Source organism: Melospiza georgiana, chromosome Z (assembly GCF_028018845.1).
Source record: "Melospiza georgiana isolate bMelGeo1 chromosome Z, bMelGeo1.pri, whole genome shotgun sequence".
Classification (NCBI taxonomy): domain Eukaryota; kingdom Metazoa; phylum Chordata; class Aves; order Passeriformes; family Passerellidae; genus Melospiza; species Melospiza georgiana.
In genome coordinates, this window is record NC_080465.1 from 57,603,236 (window position 1) to 57,621,957 (window position 18,722).

General features: G+C 42.7%; 1 protein-coding gene across 1 annotated transcript in view; it reads right to left on the reverse strand.

Annotated features, from left to right (window-relative positions):
- The window catches only part of MAN2A1 (mannosidase alpha class 2A member 1), a 104,870-nt gene extending 92,110 nt beyond the window's left edge, over nucleotides 1-12,760 (reverse strand). The window contains exons 1-2 of the mRNA XM_058044084.1: nucleotides 12,613-12,760; nucleotides 545-805 (exon numbers count right to left, since the gene is read on the reverse strand). Of these exons, the coding sequence (XP_057900067.1) occupies nucleotides 545-805; nucleotides 12,613-12,747 (396 nt within the window). The 5' untranslated portion in view covers nucleotides 12,748-12,760. The remainder of the gene's footprint in view (nucleotides 1-544; nucleotides 806-12,612) is intronic.
- Between the last annotated feature and the right edge of the window lie 5,962 nt (nucleotides 12,761-18,722).

Genomic DNA, 18,722 nt, shown 5'->3' on the forward strand with positions numbered 1-18,722 from the left:
ATACAAACTGAAGACACACAGGAATGCTGAAATACAGAAATGACATTCAAAAGGGAAGACAGGACTCTTTATGAAATTTTGATTTTTTTTGAAATTACTAATTCTTGCACATTCTTTACCTATCCATCGAGTTTCATCTACACATACATTCCTAAAAGTAAAATCTAGTTAAACCATGCCTATCCACTACTTCCAGTTTATTTTACATCGGTTTTAGAAGAGTTTGGGAAAACTCAAAGAAACACTCAAATAAATTGTTTCCAAAGAATTGGTGGGACAATAATCACTGTGAGGTGTTTTATTTTTTACAAAAAACTTTTAAGCTTTCTCAAATGTTGACTCTTCATAATCATTACTCAATTTCCAGAGAACTTTTAAAAAAGATATAAAGGAAGAGTTTCATAACATCTGTTAAATACAGTAGTCACTTCAACAATTCTATTATGTCTTAATACCAGGATTTTACCAGCAACTTGGCATTTTTAGATTTAAACATATAGTGGCAACTAAAACTCCAGCAGAATCAGAAAAACATACTGCTTACCTGTACACCTGAACTGTGACTTCCACTTTTTGAAGCAAACAAACAATCCTCAGAATCAACTGCAAGCAAAGCTGAAGCAGAAGGGAACAGCTCAGAAACAGATCCTTGACCGATGTTTACAGCCTCTGGATTTTTTTGCCCATCCTTTACTGATTCACTCAGATTGATCACAGAATCACGTATGTTTGAAATGATTTCATTATTTTCTGCCAACAGGCGTTCTAAATGATCTATTTTTTCTTGCAGTATTGAAAGCTGACCCTAGGGGAGAGAAATAAAAAGTAAAGGTTAATAATTTCTCAGAAAAATTCTTGACAAGCCCAAAAAAACCTCAACAACAACAAAAACAAAAAATTCACAATAGTGTGTGATTTCACAGAAAATTCAAATATATCTTTATTTTATATTTTACATAAAGGCAAACTAATAAGGAATTGAGGCAACACATGGAACTTTCTCTTTTCAGCCCAAGAGAAAATAGCAAAAGATACATTTTTCCTCTGCAAACTTGAATTCCCTGCACAAGATTTAATCAGTAATATGAAGATGCTCTTTAAAGTCTCACACTGTCAAGCAGCAATTACACCCAATTCAACTTTTTTCACATCTTTCATTTCAAAAAATCTGATCTTTTCATTTATCAGAACATCAAACAAAGCAATTTTTTACAAGTCAGTCACATCATGATGGGATTAAGAGGATATTGTAAACATTTTAGGTTTATTCCCATACAAGTAAAATATAAATACCATTTTTCTGATTTTCAGCAGAAGTTGGAGAGAAATTAACAAAAGAACTTCATAGATGTAGGAGATCCCTTAACAGCCTGATCACAGAAATAGTCTGTATAATTGGACCATTACAGTCATCAAGAAAATCCTGTAAAAGAGATATCAAGCTAATGGCATTTTCAGCCAGAAGGTCATCTCCAATTGCCAAACAACAGGATTTTATAGATATTCTAGAGAGCCCCACAAGAGGAAGGCTGCAGATCAGCATCAGCATAAATTGAAAGAAGTCAATGCATCTTCCAGTGCAACTTGGAAGAGACAGATCCCACAAAGCAAATTAATGCTATCTAATCACTACATTGTTGGGATGCAGGAAGAAACACAGCCAATCAAGACACGCTAAAACTGCCCTCTCTCATGTACTAACCACTCCTTCCAAATTTTTTGAGGGATGCTTTGTATCAGACATGAATGTGCTAGCTTTTACAGAATCAAAAAGGCCAGATTATTTAATATGACCTTAGGGATATCTATCATTGTTAACAGTAATTTCTCTATTTCCTCAGAATGACTTTAATGTAACAAGAAGTGACAAGAGAACAAAAAAAAAACAGTCACTTTCTATTATTAAAGTAGAATTCAGATCTGAAAACATACAACGCATTATTAGATATTTTTGCAAGCAGCTGTCATAGCAGCAAAACCTGCTTCAGTTTCAGGTATCTACATTTTACCATTACATTCAAGACAAATACTATTGATTCAGTAGACAGTTACTCTGTGACTTATGGTTTTAATGACTTTTTCCCAGCACCATTGCCTTATTTTCTTAGGATTGTAATTTAATATTAGAAACAACATCTTTACATGACACCTTTTTCCCTTTCAACAGTAATATAATTGAAATATTTGCCTTTTTCCTTGCAGCAACGGTAGCTTACAAGGATTAGGTCTCCTTTCTAAATTGATATGTACATTCTTTCAAACTCCCTTGGCTTTGCAAAGTCCTCAGGAATTAAAAAAATAAAAAAAGAAAACCAAACCCTCATCAAGAGTTACCAACCATGACTTCAGATTCTTAACTGTCATAACTACAATTCTACCTTTATGGACGTTCTTAATAATTTTCAGACAATAAGTTTTAGTATTTCTTTAATGCTATTAGTTTGTCTCTGCATTTTATGGGCTGCATAAAGTGCCAATCCACTGCTTGTCTCTGTTTCTTAGATTGATACATCCTGAAAACAGTAACAGGTTTTAAAATGCAACACAGGCAGACAGCTACCGTTTCCAAAAAAGACCAAGATATATTTTGATGACAAAACCAAATCAAACTAAGTGAGATGTAGGAGCAACATCCTAGAATCCCAACAGTTTAAAGGTAAATTCAAGAAAATGATAAAACAAATGAACTGAAAACAAAAAGAAATCAATATGCAGATGATGGAATACTGGAAAGAAAAAAAAATAGAATAAACAAACTGTAGTCCCATGCCACCTGGTGGCACAAAAGAAACAACCAGACTAAAATCTTCCAAATGCTGTTAAAGATACTGTGTACACATTTCTATGTAAAATTAGTGTTTTCCCTTGCAATATCTGTAATATTTTGAAAGTAAGAAGGGCTTCTCTACATGAAGCCTAATAGCCTATTATGCCACTCAATCTAAAAATAACATATATAAAACAATACTTGATAGGGGCTTTACAGGCTGCCCAACAGAGGCTCTGATATTTAGATTCCTAGGAAGTTACAGCACAGCTGCCACCCATACAAATCATTCCCAGCTTCACTGCATATGACTACACTTCAGAGTTATCAAGTGTGCACGCAGCTAAAGTACTGCTCACACCTATCCCACCACTATCAACACTGTCTCTACAACTGTAAAATCAGACAACTGTTTAAAATTTTTATTCTCATTCATGTGTGCTGTAGAAGTATTTTACACTTTCTTCCACCAAAAGTTTCACATTGCCTAGCAATAGCCTGTGAACTAACTAATCAGATAAAACACCACCCATCTGGTTTATGTCATCTAGCCAATTATATGCTCTCCAGGAAAGCAAAAGACACAGTGGAAAACAAACAAATAAAAACCTCATAAAATAAGAGTTTGATTGATCTTTCCACCAGCATATACTGCCAGTCTCCAGAAGACAGATATAAACTTCCTCCAAATTTGGAGGTCATGTCATATTTGATGTCTTTAAGACATACCTTTCATTTAACTTATTATATGTTAAACCTTGAAAAATCTGTAACAATTCTATCAGTTTACTGGTTTTTACGTGACAAAATATTTTTCTTTGTAAACCAAGTTCTCTGTCTACAAATAGCAATTTGTTACCAGAAGACCTTCAAACATCAACAACTTCATATGTTGCTACAAACACCCAGCAATAATTTGTAAGCTGCAAGGTTTCAGCCTACCTAGGACACTTATTTCCAGAAGTCTGTTAAAGTATGTTACTTTAACTTTGGAGGTAGATCTTCTGTTATTTGGAGAAAAAAATCCTTACAAAGATATCCCATTATGGAACCTAACAGAGGACATTAATATAGAAAAGTCTGCTCTCTTTTCTGGAGACTGTGAGATACACCATGCCTCTCTTCTAAAGCTTTTAATCATGCCATGTGCCATCTCAGCTTGAATGCAAAGCACGAAATAAAAAGCTACAGTTAAGAACATGTAACCAAGACGTCATCCAATACCCAAGTTCAAACTGCAGGAAATCAAATTTTTGAGATCATCAAAATGGTTTTGCTTTTTGTTGTGAAATTTCAGATCCATGAGAATTAACTTTAAGAAACAATAGCATCTCAGACTAGAAATGGATCCCAGTGTCCATTCAGCATGAAAATAGTTTACGTCAGGAATCCATTCTCAAGGTGAAAATTTCACATGGATCCCAATTATGCAAGAGCTAGGTCTATTTTCACTGTACATTCACCTTTTCTTATTAATTTTAAATAGATAGTGCCTGTTCAATAGTAAAATTATTTTAAAATATGAGCTGAATGTGAAAAACACTGCAAACTCTTCAAAACAATGAATTTAACAGACAAAAATAAATTCCATTTCTGTTGTAGTGCGTTTTTATACTTTGTAATACTTTGAAGTAGTTTTGTTTTGTATGCCCATATTTTTCCCAAATGGTTTGTCCCAGACTGTACCCCTCCCCTTTACCTGTGTTATCCCTCTCCCGGGATGAGATCATCCCCAAACCCGCACCCTGGCTCTCTGTCAATCACTCAGCATCCCCATCCCTCCATCTAGAAGTTTCAGTCCAGGATGTTGAGTGATTAGCCAGAGGCCAGGGGTCAGCCCCCCAGGCCTTGCCCCATACGCTGTCCTACATGTCTACCCCCCAGCACCCATCCCTTAGGGTCACTTATTGGTTGGTAAAATGTTATCTACTTTCGGTTTCCACCTCCCTTTAAATGTGACCTCAGCTGGGCGCCAAGCTGTCTCTGTCCCTCTGGGAGCCTCTCAGGATCCCCGGCCAGTCCCGAGTCCCAGACACCGGGGGCAGCCCCGACACGGCCGACAGCGGGGAGACGCTCTCTGTGCCCCGAGGGCACCCGGGCTGGTCGCCTTTGCAGCAGGAGAGCACCAGAGACATCGGTAGAGGATAAAGGGCTCACTCTTAGCCAGGGTTAATCCAAGGTTTTATTCTGGGAGTCCCAAAAGAGCTCCTGCACCTCAGGGTCCTCCTGCCAAGAGCCCCGGGATATGTGCCAAGGTTACATTTAAAGGGAGGTGGAAACCGAAAGTAGATAACATTTTACCAACCAATAAGGGAGCCTAAGGGATGGGTGCTGGGGGACAGACATATAGGACAGCGTATGAGGCAAGGCCTGGGGGGCTGACCCCTGGCCTCTGGCTGATCACTCGATGACCTGGGCCAAAGCTTCTAGATGGAGGGATGGGATGCTGAGTGATTGACAGAGAGCCAGGGTGGGGGTTTGGGGATGATCTCATCCCGGGAGAGGGATAACACAGGTAAAGGGAGGGGGGGGATACAGTCTGGGACAAACCATTTGGGAAAAATATGGGCATACAAAACAAAACTACTTCAAAGTATTACAAAGTATAAAAACGCACTACAACAAGTTTCAACATTTTTAAAGGAAGGCAGCGGACTTCAAATATCAAGGCCAAACAGTACCAAACTGAACTTACTCTAAAGCTGTTTTATCTTATTAATTGCTAGTAACAGACCTTGTCTTACCAGAAAAACAGATTAGAAGCATGTTACAGGGGATACTAATTAAAAGACAAAAGAGAGATCCTTGCTGTTACTAAAACCATACTCCAACAGTATTCTTTTAAATTAAAACTTCAATTTTTCCACACATTAGAGGGTTAGCAGAGAGACTATTTAACTTTTTTTTAATCTGAGCAGAGATGCACCAATTCTGTCTGAAATGTTGGGTTCTATATGGCTTTGTAGATATTGAATAGCAAAACTTTAGTAGGTACACAAGTCATAAATGTCAGCAGAACTATCCCTGACCTCACAGCATCAAGTCTTCTCAGAAAAGAAGGAACCTTGATCCAAGGCTTTGAAAAATGCCGAACTGCACCAAAACTTGGAGATGCATGAAGTATATCCCAGTACAAGTAAACACTAAAGGACGCTCTGTTAATCTACATTGTTGAATGTGTAAATAAAGATTTTTTTTAAAAAACAATAAAGCCAATCCTTCTGTTGTTACTTCACAGCAGAGGAAGCTCTTCTACAAGAAGTGCAAAGTGCCAATAAATCTACCAAAAGTAGGTACAGCTGCTCTGGTAGGAGAATGGCATCACATGAGCAGCACACCTGTTCACCCCCCCGGTGATTACACAGGGTTGGACTTAACCAACAGAATTTTCTCATGTGAAGGCACCACAGATCCACACACTTTCCTCCCATTTGAAACACCTGTGTCCACACCTGTTAGCTGCCCTGAGAAACCTGCCACTATCACCACATGAATCAGCTACATAAACAGATCCTTATGCTTCAGCCACTCTGAACCCTTCAGCTGCTTTCATGCCCCAAATACTCCAGGGCAGTCTGCTTTCCCACTGCCCTCTGCCTGTCCTTCTCTGTTTGCTCCTGACACCAGTCTGATTTGCGGCAAGGACTCTCCAGAAAGGAGCACAGTGACACCTAACACATGGAGGGAAGCCCAGTAACACGATGACAGTCCAACATGTTTCATTATGAGAAAGTAGAGAGGGTTCAGTTTCTCCTATCTAAACACTGTACATTGCAGAAAAGATGGTAGTTGAAATTTGCATTTCCTGAGTGAATGCACACTCTAAATGCAGACCAACAGACCACTAGTGATCACCTCATCAGGAAAAAGACATCTTGCTCAAATAACTGAAGAGGGAGTATGACAGGGCCACAGATGAGATCTCATAGAAACAGGCAGGCAGAGGAGAAATCCAGATTAGGGACTTCTGATGTTATGTCAGCTGGAATTTGGTTATTTGCATCCAGACTCAGCCAGCAACCACTGAGTGCTGGGTTCAAAACAAGCCAGAACCCATTCCCTTTCTCACCCACATGAAGAAAAAGGAGACCACAAAGGAGCTGCCAGTGTCCTGCATTAGATGCTCTGGTGTACCAAAGAACTGTGGTGAAGAAAGTGGAGCACCAGAAAGGACAGAGCTCTCCAAAGGACATGTAATTTGAGGTCATTGCCTATACACATTCACTACATTAAGCAGCGAGGAAGCAAAGTCTCATTTTCTGGCTGCAGTGAATGGCAGTCATCATAACAGTCTTCTGCACCACTCTTGCCAGTGACTATATCCAGGTACATCTCTAGAAATCATGAGCTATCTTTGCCAAAACCTTGATACAAACTGATGAGATGCCAGCTTATCAAGACAGTAACACCAGGAGGCATTCTTTGTTTGCTATCAGAGCACTGTACAGTGAACAGAACATACTAAATATACAATTAAACATTCACCTCCTGCACAGAAAAAACAAGCAGGTAAAAGTTTAAAATGTAACCCAACATACGATCAAAGCTTGATATTAGTACACTGTTTCTGCATGAATTTTCTTTGCAAAGCACGATCCAGAACAAAAACAAGCATACAATGTATCGGTTAAAGGACAAATCAAGGTTTGAAAGCTTTGCTGATCCATGCAGAGGGCTTATGCACATTTGTGACAATGAAAAGAACACAAGAGACCTTGTTAGTAATTTCCTACCCTTAAAGTACTATTCTAAGAAAGCTCACTTGACAGAGGCACTGGAAATCTTCTGAATTAAATAACTACAAAAGTCTGTTCTCTTCAGAGAATGATAAAATTCTGATTCAAAGATGCAACAGCCTGACAAATAGATTTTAAGTTGATAGACTTTCACATTTTGCTTTATCACCAGAGATAGCAATAACAAGAATGTTAAATGTACTATTACACTAGACTTATGTTTCATAGCATTTACAGAGACAAATATAAGGCATGCTGTTAAGGACTAGTTTTGACACCATCATCAGAGACCTGAAGGCAAGGAAAAAGAAATCCAGACATATTCAGTTTGAAGTCAATTAAACTGAAAAATATTCACTACTACTGTCACGGATATATTTTGTCTTCATCTGTTGATGAGAATCTGTTGATTCTCCTCCAGACTATGCTGAATCTTTATTTAAACGTCTAGCAGTACAAAAGTGAAGCACAACTTATTTGCCATTAAGAGTAGGAACTTTAATAATGGTTATTTTCATTCAAACAAGTCAAAACTTAATGGGTTAGACAAAGAAAAGCTTAAGTAAGAACAAACTAGAAAACCTCTCTCTGTTTAGTTTATACCATTAAGTTAGGCAATAACTCTAGGTAGCAGAAGGATGTGCTCAATTATAGTTAAGAGTTACTGCTTTGTAGACTATGTATTCTGTAAAACACATTTTGCTCAACATTTCACACCAGATTTAAAGACTGTAATTGAAAGAGGCTAATAGCTTCTGCTTGACTGCTGCTTAGCCAGAACTTTACACAAAATGTGCAAGCAAGAAAAAAAAAAAAAAAAAAAAAAAAACAAAAAAAAAACAAAACCACAAAACAACAAATACACTCTGTGGACAAATACACTCTTGATCACCTCTCTCTTTGATGCAGGGCAATTGGTGAGCTCATAAAAGCAGTTAACATACATGACATGTGAGCCTGCTTCAAAAAATGGCGGTCAAAGAGAGAGGTGGGGAAAATACACAGAGGTGGAAAGGAGATCTCATTCAAATAACAGTTGTTTAGTAAAAAGAAAATGGTGAGCTTGGTAGCTCCTGTATGTTTCTGCTTTGCCTTTTAATAAAGTTCAAAGAAAATAGTAAAGAAAAAATGAAGCATTCCTTGGTGCTGGTCCATTAACCTTCCAGAATCATTGCAGTCTTGACTTTCAAAAATGTATTTCCAGAAACAACATTTAACACAGTGCAGAGATATTGTCCCATAAAAGCTAAACCAAGTAATGTGAAAAAGTGGTTAGAGGAGAAAGGTCAAGTTCAAAGCATTACCTGTCAGGTAGTGACAGTGGATGATTCAACGGGATGCTGTTTTCCCCTTGTTTAGCTATAAAATTCATTAAAATTAACTTTCATCATAAGACTACATAAAGAGCACATATTTCTGATGTAAGACACTATTACAAACAAAACTTCCTTTTTTTTTTCTTAATTGGACTTCTAGTGTGTGCCATGCATGCTTACGTGAGACTCTTATTTTGATCTAGAATCAAAATAAACAGTCCACAAGCCATTATACTACTTTTATTCTTCTGTATGAGTCCAAAATCCAGAACAGTTTAATATGGGTTTATCAGTATTTGTTATTCATCTGTACACAATAACACAAGTTCTATAAGGTAAGCTGCTTATGGATGCCTTCTCAGACTTGATTTGAATGTAGCTTTCACTTAGCAGTTATCAGTTTAGCCCACACATCCCTCATACATGACACGTGCGGCACAGGCAATGTCATAGGTCTAAACACCACTTTGAGACTTCCTTCCTCTGCAGTCATACAAGATTTCCAAGAGAATATTGTATTATTGCTAACAAAAACAATAGACTCAGCTCTTTTTCCATTATATTAAATTAGAACTTTACCATAATCTGTACAACTGCTACAATAATAACCTAAAAATGCACCTAAAGCCCTCCCTGCACCTTGAGCTAGTCTCTGCACAACCACGTTGTAACATGGTTCCTAGACTTGAGACAGGATGCTAGGCCTCATCATATTCTGATATGTGTCCTGAGACAGGAGCATCCCATGGCTATGAACAGGCTCAGATAAAGATTGTGATATGATCATCACCAGAATTATATACACCTGACAAAGGCAGGATCCAGAAAGGTACCTGCGGGAGTTACAGAGGAGAGGTCAGTAAGCCTTGATCTACATGTATTATAGGTACTAATTTTTCCCCAAATTAACAGTAGCTTCCATTCTATGGCAACACAGAGATCTTCTGCTATTATCATTTAAATGCATCACCAATGATGACAAGGATATAAAGCACTTTAACTAAAGCTCTATTACAGTTGCCTTGATGACACCCCAGCATAGATAGGCGTGTTAAAAACCCACTGTGAAACTGACTACTGATGCCAGCTTTTGCAACACAAGCACCAAAAAAGACACAAAGTTACTGCTGTGTCAAAAGCCTGACAACGGGTTCTGTTTTGTGCCACAGTGAAAAGCCTTTAAATACTTGGTCAAAGAGAACATGAAGCCATCTGACTATGGATATTTGTCCATCTTGGAAGCTCTTGCCCACAAATTATTTCTACAAGACATTTTTGTTTGTGTCCTGAACTCTCAAACAAGCGAGCAAGTTCTGTGAGGACACTGTCTTGACCTCACTGGCCTACACTGAAAAGCCTAAAAGAGGACTGAGTTTGATGCAAGCCACCTTGAGACCACACAAAGAAAAGACACGTTGCTTTGGGAAAAAAAAAGTGGTAACAAAAATGGAGCAGCAGTTCTAATAACTTATTTTACTACTGGCACTAGTTACCATGACACTTTAGGTGAATACAGCTCAACAAATGCTATCAGCTGAAAAATCCCATCTCTTGTTCTGGTAGAATTCAAACAGAATACCTAGATATCAAATGCTTATAAGCTAAAACAAGGCACTGCTTCCAGAAGTAGTCACTTCTCTGAGCTAATTGTAAGCCACGTAGGTCAGAAAGAACAAACTAATCAATGTGCAACTTCCGGGACATGAAAGGTGACGTGTATTTTTACCAGAGCTGCACAGAGAAACAGCAAAGCACGTTGCCAAATCAGAGAGGTATGAGGTGAAACAAACCAATAACATCTGAAGGAAAAAAAAAATCTTATTTCCTTTTTTCAAGCTAAAAAATTCTGACCTTTGTCATCAGAAAAGAAAATGCATTCTTAAATCAACAGTCTGCTGCCATAGTTTTTTTCAACCAAAAACAGCCTGAAGGTTTTACATCTGTGGCTAGTTTCACTTAGAGTACTTTGAGCTCTGGCAACACTGCACTGACACAAACAACTTTTTGTCAGCTGAGGTAGTAGTATTAAAGTGTTTCTTTCATAAATTTCTAGAGGCTTCTATTTCACTCTTTATCTTTTGTATTTTTTCAAACTGATGCTATAAAACTCTGAAAGCATTTGCTAGGTGTCAGAGGTTTCAGAGTTGTAACAAAGTGAAACATTTGAATTTCATCTGTAACTTCCTCAGAAGACAAAGCAGTAAGAAAGGAAAAGGTAACTGTTTTACCCAAAGGAAGGACCCTCGAAAGGCAGAAGTTTTTCCACTGACAATCAGAAACTTCAAAGAAATCTAGGCATGGAAAAGACAAAGAGAGTAAACACTGACAGACTGTTCTAGAAGACCAAAGGGACGGAGGAGGATGAAAGGAGAAATGCTTGTCTCTAGCTGACTACATCACCTAGAAGCAATAGGCCTGAAAACAGATCAAGGTACCAAGCCCATGGTCACAAGAGGTAGCACCATGTTACACCTCTGACCAGGATTACACTGTAGGACAGGAACAGACAACTACAAGACACTGACAATGGAAGACAAAACACGTCTAATAAATCTTTCTTGTTCACACAAGTATTTCAACCCAACTTTAAAACATACCTGTATTAAACTCAGCTGGCTGAACAATGATACATAAAGTGATTTCCTCACATAAGATACTGCCCATATTCCCAAAGCAGCACTTGTACTTAGCTGTTACAAGAGAGGCATGTGGCATTACCCTCCTGCTGGAGTTACACACTGAACTGTAGCAGCCTCGTCTTGCTCCTCTTCCTCTTGTTCTCTTCCTTCCTGCAAAAACTGAAGGCTGACCCCTGAACTGTAACTTGAAGGAATAAAGGCAGAACAGATCTGCTCACTTCCTTTACATTTAAGTCGAGGTTTTTGTCTTTACTATTAAAAAAATTGTATCAATTCTTGCTTTTGCATTGAATGAAGCAAGAGTGGTTCTAACAGAGAGATAATTGTTACTTTTTAACTAAGTTTTTAGAGTTCTTTTATTCACTTGAAGTCCTCAGTCCAGTAGTAAAATATATTTTCCTTCGGTTTGTTTCCAATAAAAATAAAAATAAGTACCATGCAAGCATAAATAGGTTGTAACTTTGTATTTTGTGCTGCGGGGTTTTGCTGGTTTTTTTGTCTATAAGAACACACAGCTGTGTATAGCCAGCAGTATTGCGCCGGTCTGCACAGCAAACCACGTCCTCTCTGAATTGCATGTTTCTTCTCACGGGCAAAAATTCCTTATTAGAACACAGTCACGACACGCAGCTTTTAAACTTCTATGCCACGCAGCGAACACAGGAAAGTGAAGAACTGAAGTACTGCGTCGTTTAACCATGAAGAGCAGGCGGGTCAGCCAGCTACAGCTCAAAACACGGCTCAGCGGAAAGGAAAGCAGCCACCGAGTCAGCATTTCCCTAAGTCTACCTGTTGTTGACACGGCTGACTTCCCGAGCTAACAGCTCTCCCCGTCCTGCCCGCGCACGCCCCGCACGCCGCTCCGCCACCCGCGGCCCGGCCCGGCCCGTCCCGCCGGGCGAGCCCCGCCAGCCCCGCGCCCGGCTGTGGCTGTGGCTGTGGCTGTGGCTGTGGCCGCTCCCGCCGCAGCCCCGCGCCGGGCCGGCACCAGCGCCAGCGCCGCCCGCAGGCGGCCCCGCTCGGCCCCCGCCCCGCCGGCCCCGCCGCCGCCGCGCCTCGTCCCCGCCGCGCCCCGGCAGCGGCACGGCCAGGGCACGGAGCGGCGGCACGGCCGCCCTCCCCTCCACCTCCGCCCCGGCCGCCGCCCCGCTCACCTTGGGGAAGGCGCCCTCCCGCCGGGGGCTCTTCGGGTGGTCGAAGTGGCCGCGGTCCAGCATCAGGTACAGGGAGAAGATCACCACGCAGAAGACCGCGCTACCGAACACCGTGAACTGCCGGCTCAGCTTCATCTCCGCGGCTGCCGGGCCGGCGCCGCCGCGCTGCTCCCGCCGCGGCCGGCGTACCCGGGCCCCTCTCGCCGCCCCGCGATCGGAGGCGAAAGTTCTCCCGCCGCGGCGGGGACCGCAGGCGCTGCCGCCCCCGGAGCGGAGCGGCCCAAATCTTTCTCCGGAGAAGTGCGAGAAGTTGCCCCCCGCCCGCCTCGCCGGGACCGAGAGCCGTGTCGAGACCCCGCCGGCGCGACTGAGAGGAGAGCCGAGAGTTTCCGGGAGCGGATCGAGTTCGCGGACAGGAGAGCGCTCAGCGGGGAAGTGGCGGCAGCTGCACCGCCGGGCCGACGGAGCGGCGCTGCTCCCCGCTCCCTTCCTCCTTCTCCTTCTCCGGCCGCCTCAGCAGCCGCTCCGCTCCCCCTCGCTGCCCGCACACGACGCCGGAGTCTGGCACCTCCTTCCCCGGCCGGAGGCTGCTGCCGCTGCCGCCGGAGCTCCCGGGGCCGCAGCGCACAAGCTCCGCGCCGAGAGAGCCCCCGCCCGTCCGCCGCCGGCCCCGCCGCCGCCGCCGGAGCGCCGCGTCACGGGCGCGGCTCCGCCCCCGCCGGCCGCACCGCCCCGGCCTTCGGGACCCGGGGCGAGCCGCGGCCGCCGCCCCTCCGCCCCTCCGCCCCTCCGCCCTGCTCGAGCAGGGGCAGCCCGGCTGCCCGCCCCGGCTCGGCTCGGCTCGGCGGGAGCTGCCCCGCGGCCGCTCGGAGGCGCCGCGCACCGATGTCCCCGCTGCTGCCGCCGCCGCCCCGTCGGCGGTCGGTGTGTGGCAGCCTCCGCCGTGGAAGCGAGGAGGCTGCAAGAGGAAGCGAGAGGAAGGGAGGGAGGGCAGGCTGGGACTCCGCCGTTCTGCCCGCGCCTCGCGGCGGCAGGGGACTGGAAGAGAGGGAGTGTGGGGTGTGGGGTGTGGGGAGACCTCCGGATCCGAACGACTCCGTCATCCGCGTTGTTCGGCACAGCCCCGTCCGCTCTTCTGTGGGATCCCTGTTGCCCGCTAGCATGGTCAGGCACGTTTGTGAGCCGCTGCCAAGCTCCAGCTTGGGTCAAGCTTTCCTAGGTATGAAGTAGTAGAATGTTCCGCGGTGCTTTCATGCAAAGTAGCTCATGTTCCTGCAGGAATGGGTCACAGCTGAAATGGCTGGTTCATGGAAGGCCATTCAGGTAGTGCCCTCTTTTTGGTAGCTTCTAGCTCCTAATTTTGACAGTCTGAAAACGTGCATGCCTAGTGTCTGCTTCTACCCGGTATTTCAAGGTATTACTTAAGATGCATTTGCTGCCATTGAGAATTAGGCACATCCTAGGAACATGTTCTACCACTGTGTGTGCTTCTTTATAAATGACTGTCATTGAGACATATACACCTATGCCTTGGAGTCGGGATGTATGTGTTAGCACCACTGTTTTCTTTTGCCAAGAATATCATCCCCTTTCCTACCCTGCCTGTTCCCAATAGTATCTTTGCTGGAGTCAAGAAGCTTGTATTATTGCTAAGGTTTCTCATGTTTGGAGCTTTATCTAATATCTTACAGAACATACTTCAAAGTGTGATTCTTCATGATTTTCAATTTCTCCCACTAGGCAAAAAGTCAAAGTGTTGGATTCCATCTTTGAAGAGCAGTGAGGACTGCTGCAGTCACTGCGTATGAACATTAAGAGCTACTGTAGTTGCTGAGGGAAGGGGAACCTCAGTCCTTCCATCTCTTACTGTTTTGATGCCAGGGCCAACAAGAGATTTTCAGGGCCTAGAGAGGGATGGCAGGTCAGTAAGAAAGCTCCTGAAGGGCAGCACAAAGGAATTCTAGCCCCTCTGGCCTGTCAGTCGGCTTATGGTAGTAGAGAGGGCAATGCCTCTGTGCACACAAGTGTCTTGTGCTATTGGAATGTAGGCAGCTCCACCTGGGGATGGATGAGGAGCCAATCCAAGGCTTATAGGTCAGGATTAAAGGGAGGGCAGGGGCAGGTGACATTACAAAGGGGTTCTGCAACCCCTGACATTACAAAGGCTGCCTGAGCAGGAAGACCAAGGAGATGAGTCCCTCCATGGAGAGAGAAGAGAGACTCCTCATGTTCACAAGCCCTGGTCCTCACAGGGGACTTCAACCAGTCCAACATCTGTTGGAGGAGCAACACAGCAGAGCATGGGCAGTCCAGGAGGTTCATATAATGCCTTGGTCAATACTTCCTTCTCCAAGTCATTGAGGAGCCAGTGAGGAGAGCCGCTATGTTGGACCTTATTCTCACCAGCAAGCAGAGGGCTGGTGGGTAATGTGAAGCTCAAGGGCTGCAGTGACCATGAAATGGTGGAGTCCAAGATGCTTTGGGCAATGAGGAGCGAGCACAGCAAGTTCACCATCATGGACTTCAGGGTAGCTGACTTGGTCTTTCCGGGTTCTGCTTTATTATGGGATAAAGCCCTGGAGAGGGGCACAGGGAAACTGGTTAATAGTCAGGGACTACCTCTTCCAAGCAATGCATCCCAAGAAAAAGGAAATCAGGCAAACCCACAGGAGACCTACATGGATGAACAAGGGGAAACTCAAAAACTAAAAGGAAGCCTACAGAGTGTGGAAGTAGAGATGGGTATTCTGGGAGAAATAAGGAGAACTAGTCTGAGTACCCAGGGGTCAGCGAGGGAAGATAAAGCACTGGTAATGTTAAACTTAGCCAGGGACAAAAATAAAAGCTTCTATAGGTACATCATTAGGAAAAATGTGGGGGCCTCTCCAGAAGAATATAGGAGATTACCTGGCACATGGAGAAAGCTGAGATACTTCATGATACATTTGCCTCAGTTTTTATTGGCAGATGACTCCAGCCTCCCTGCCCAAGTCACAGAAGGGAAAGGCAGGGATATGTAAAATGAAGAACTACCCACTGTAGGAGAAGATGGGATTCAAGAACATATAAGGAAACTGAAGGTGCACAATTCCATGGGTTCTGATGAATTGCATCCACAGGTCCTAAGGGAACTGGCAGAGAAAGAGGCTAAACCACTATATTTGAGAAGTTGTGATGGTCAGGTGGACTTCACATAACTGGAAAAGGGGAAATATCAATCTTATTTTTAAAAGGAGAAATAAGGAAGACTCAGGGAACTACAGGCCACTGAGTCACCTCAGCACCCAGCAACAGAGCAGGCCCTTCTCAAAATTATGGTAAGGCACGTAGAAAGTAAGGAGATGACTGACAGCTAACATGTCTCATGTTCCAACTAAGAGCAGCTCCAGGAAGAAGGACTTGGGATGTTGGTGGATGAGAAGGTTGTCATAACCCAGCAATGTGAGCTTGCTGCCCAGAAAGCCAAACGTGTCCTGGGCTACATTGGAAGAGTAGTCAGCAGGTCCAGGGAGGTGATTCTTCCCCTGTGCTCAGCTCTCATGAGACCCCACCTGGAGCATTCGGTGCTGGGACCCCCAGCATACAGACATGGACCTCCTGCAGCTGTCAAGGGACAGCCACAAAGGTGGCCAGGGGGCTGGAGCATCTCTCCTATGAAATCAGGCTGGGAGAGCTGGGGCTGTTCTGCCTGGAGAAGAGAAAGCTCCAGGGAGACCTTATAGCATCTTCCACTACCTAAAGCAGTGCTACAGGAGAGCTAGAGAGGGACTTTCCACAAGGTCATGTAAAGATAGGACAAGGGAGCATGTCTTTAGGCTGACAGAATGTACCACATAGTTGTCAGGTGGCGAAGAGAACAAATGTCACATCCACAGGCCTTTTGAATGCTCCCAGAAAGACAATTCCACCTCTTTCCTGGGCAATCTGTTCCAATGCCTGACTGCCCTTTCAGGGAAGAAATTATCCTTTATATACAATCTAAACACTGTTGCACAATTGAGGCTGGTTTTTTGTTGTCCTGTCACTTGCCAGGGAGAAGACACTGGCCACCATCTGGCCACAACCTCCTTACAGGAAGTTGGAAAGGGTGACAAGGTTCCCCCCAAGCCTCCTTTTCTCCAGGCTGAATGAGGTATCCCCAGATGCCTCAGCTGCTCCTTATCAGACTTGTGCTCCAGACTCTACATCAGTTCCATTGTCCTTGTGCTGGATCCTTCCTGCCCTAGTTTGCTTTTTTCACCAATGCTAAGTATATGTATTCTTAGAAATCTGATTTGATACGAAAGCACATAGGGAGAAAAAATTCTTAGTTTCACTTTCTTAAGGAATTTAGCATGTGTGAGCATACACTCCTTTTTTGTTTTCTGCTTCAGTAGCTTCTCCAGTTCTGGATTCAATAACCTACATTTGACAAAGATGTAATATTAAAACCACTTAATTTTGATGCTTCCTCAATGTCAGATCAATCATTTTTATTTAAATACAAATGAAAAATCAACCAGGAAATGGTTTAGCAGTGCCTCATTGCCTACTATTAGTATCATGCTGCAATACTTGCTATTCTTTGCATTTATTGAAGGTGTAAGGCTCCAGACTTCAAAAATCAATCCATTTTTCATGCAGTCAGGTCATTCTTCCCTAAAGTATTAGGAACTAGTGAAGGAAAATTAGACATTGCTTTCACCTACATTGAATTTATTAGTGTGTTTTTGTTTATAACTTAATGTTAGATGCTCATGGCTTAAGAATTAGACTGCATTGACCTAGTGTAGATTTCAAAACATTCTGATGTATATTGATCTTGAAACACTATATAATAGAGTGGAGTATCAAGCAATTAGCAAAGCCTCTTGCGTTTTCAGAACTGAAGTGCTGCAGCAACTTGATTTTTATAAGGTGCTTGTACATAAATATATATATGTGCCTATATATATATCTTCTTTTGTATACAGAACTTGCCTCCAGGTGCATTTAGAGTGCATTGTCTTAAATAGGTGTTTAGTTTGGGTCTTTGTTTAACAATACATCATTTACAAAAGGAAAAGTAATGTGGTGCTTCTCTTTTAAAATCAGAATGCTGAAATTATATGTCTGCAGAAAGTTAACACAGAAGCTGACAATAAATTACTTCTGTTATCCTGATAGTCTCAGTAACTCAATCATTATACTAATCTATTTTAGGTTGCACTAAACTGCGAAAGCATAGAATAAAACAGTGCAGAATGCATGTCTGTGAAGATTCACAAATCTCTCTTTAAAACCCATGGAAGACCTTTTGTTTTTCTACAAACAGCGCTAACCATACTTCCAAGTTCATTCAGAACTGCATGATGCCCCTCACCAAGGGCTGGCACCTTTTTCATGAACCATATGCTTTAAACTGTATAAAGGATGTTTTCCTTGAGTGCTGAATTAATTTTTCCTAATGGGTGGCCAGCTTTCCCATCAACTGTAGAAAAGCCCTTTTCTGTTGGAGAACCTTGAATTGAGCACTCCTGCCTAAATCTTGGATGGGTTGAAACACCTGGATTCCAAGGGGCAGAGAGCTCCAGAGTGTGTTAATTTACTGAGCATAGCATGACAAAGATCAAAGAGCTACCTCAAAAGAGCTTAGAACTAAGATGTGACAAGCCACATGTTGCTAAGTCTGGCTAAATGTGTGTTATAAAGGCTTCCTGAAGTTATTACAGACTGAATATATGCCATTCTATAACAAGGAATGCTCTAATCAAAATGTTAAATACCAAACAGCAAAAAAATTTTTATTGGACAAGGCTGTTCATTCATGATGAATCTCGTCATTATGCTATGTATCAATGTATTTTGACAAAGTAAAAGAATGCTTGCTTTCTTTGCTGAATACTACTTGATGTGTGGTTTATATTTGTACATTCAGTCATGTCTTTAACTGTTTGGTCATTCCCTAAGAAAATGAGAATAAATACATAAGAAAAAAATGAACAATGCTATACATGTATTTTTTTTCTCAAAATAAAAGCTGGTTCAGCACTAAGCAGAGATGAAGTATGGTCAGACAAGCTCCTGTAAGCAGTGCAGCACTGGCTCTAAGACTAAAGCATAGGCTGAGCCAAGGAAAGAAATTCTGAATA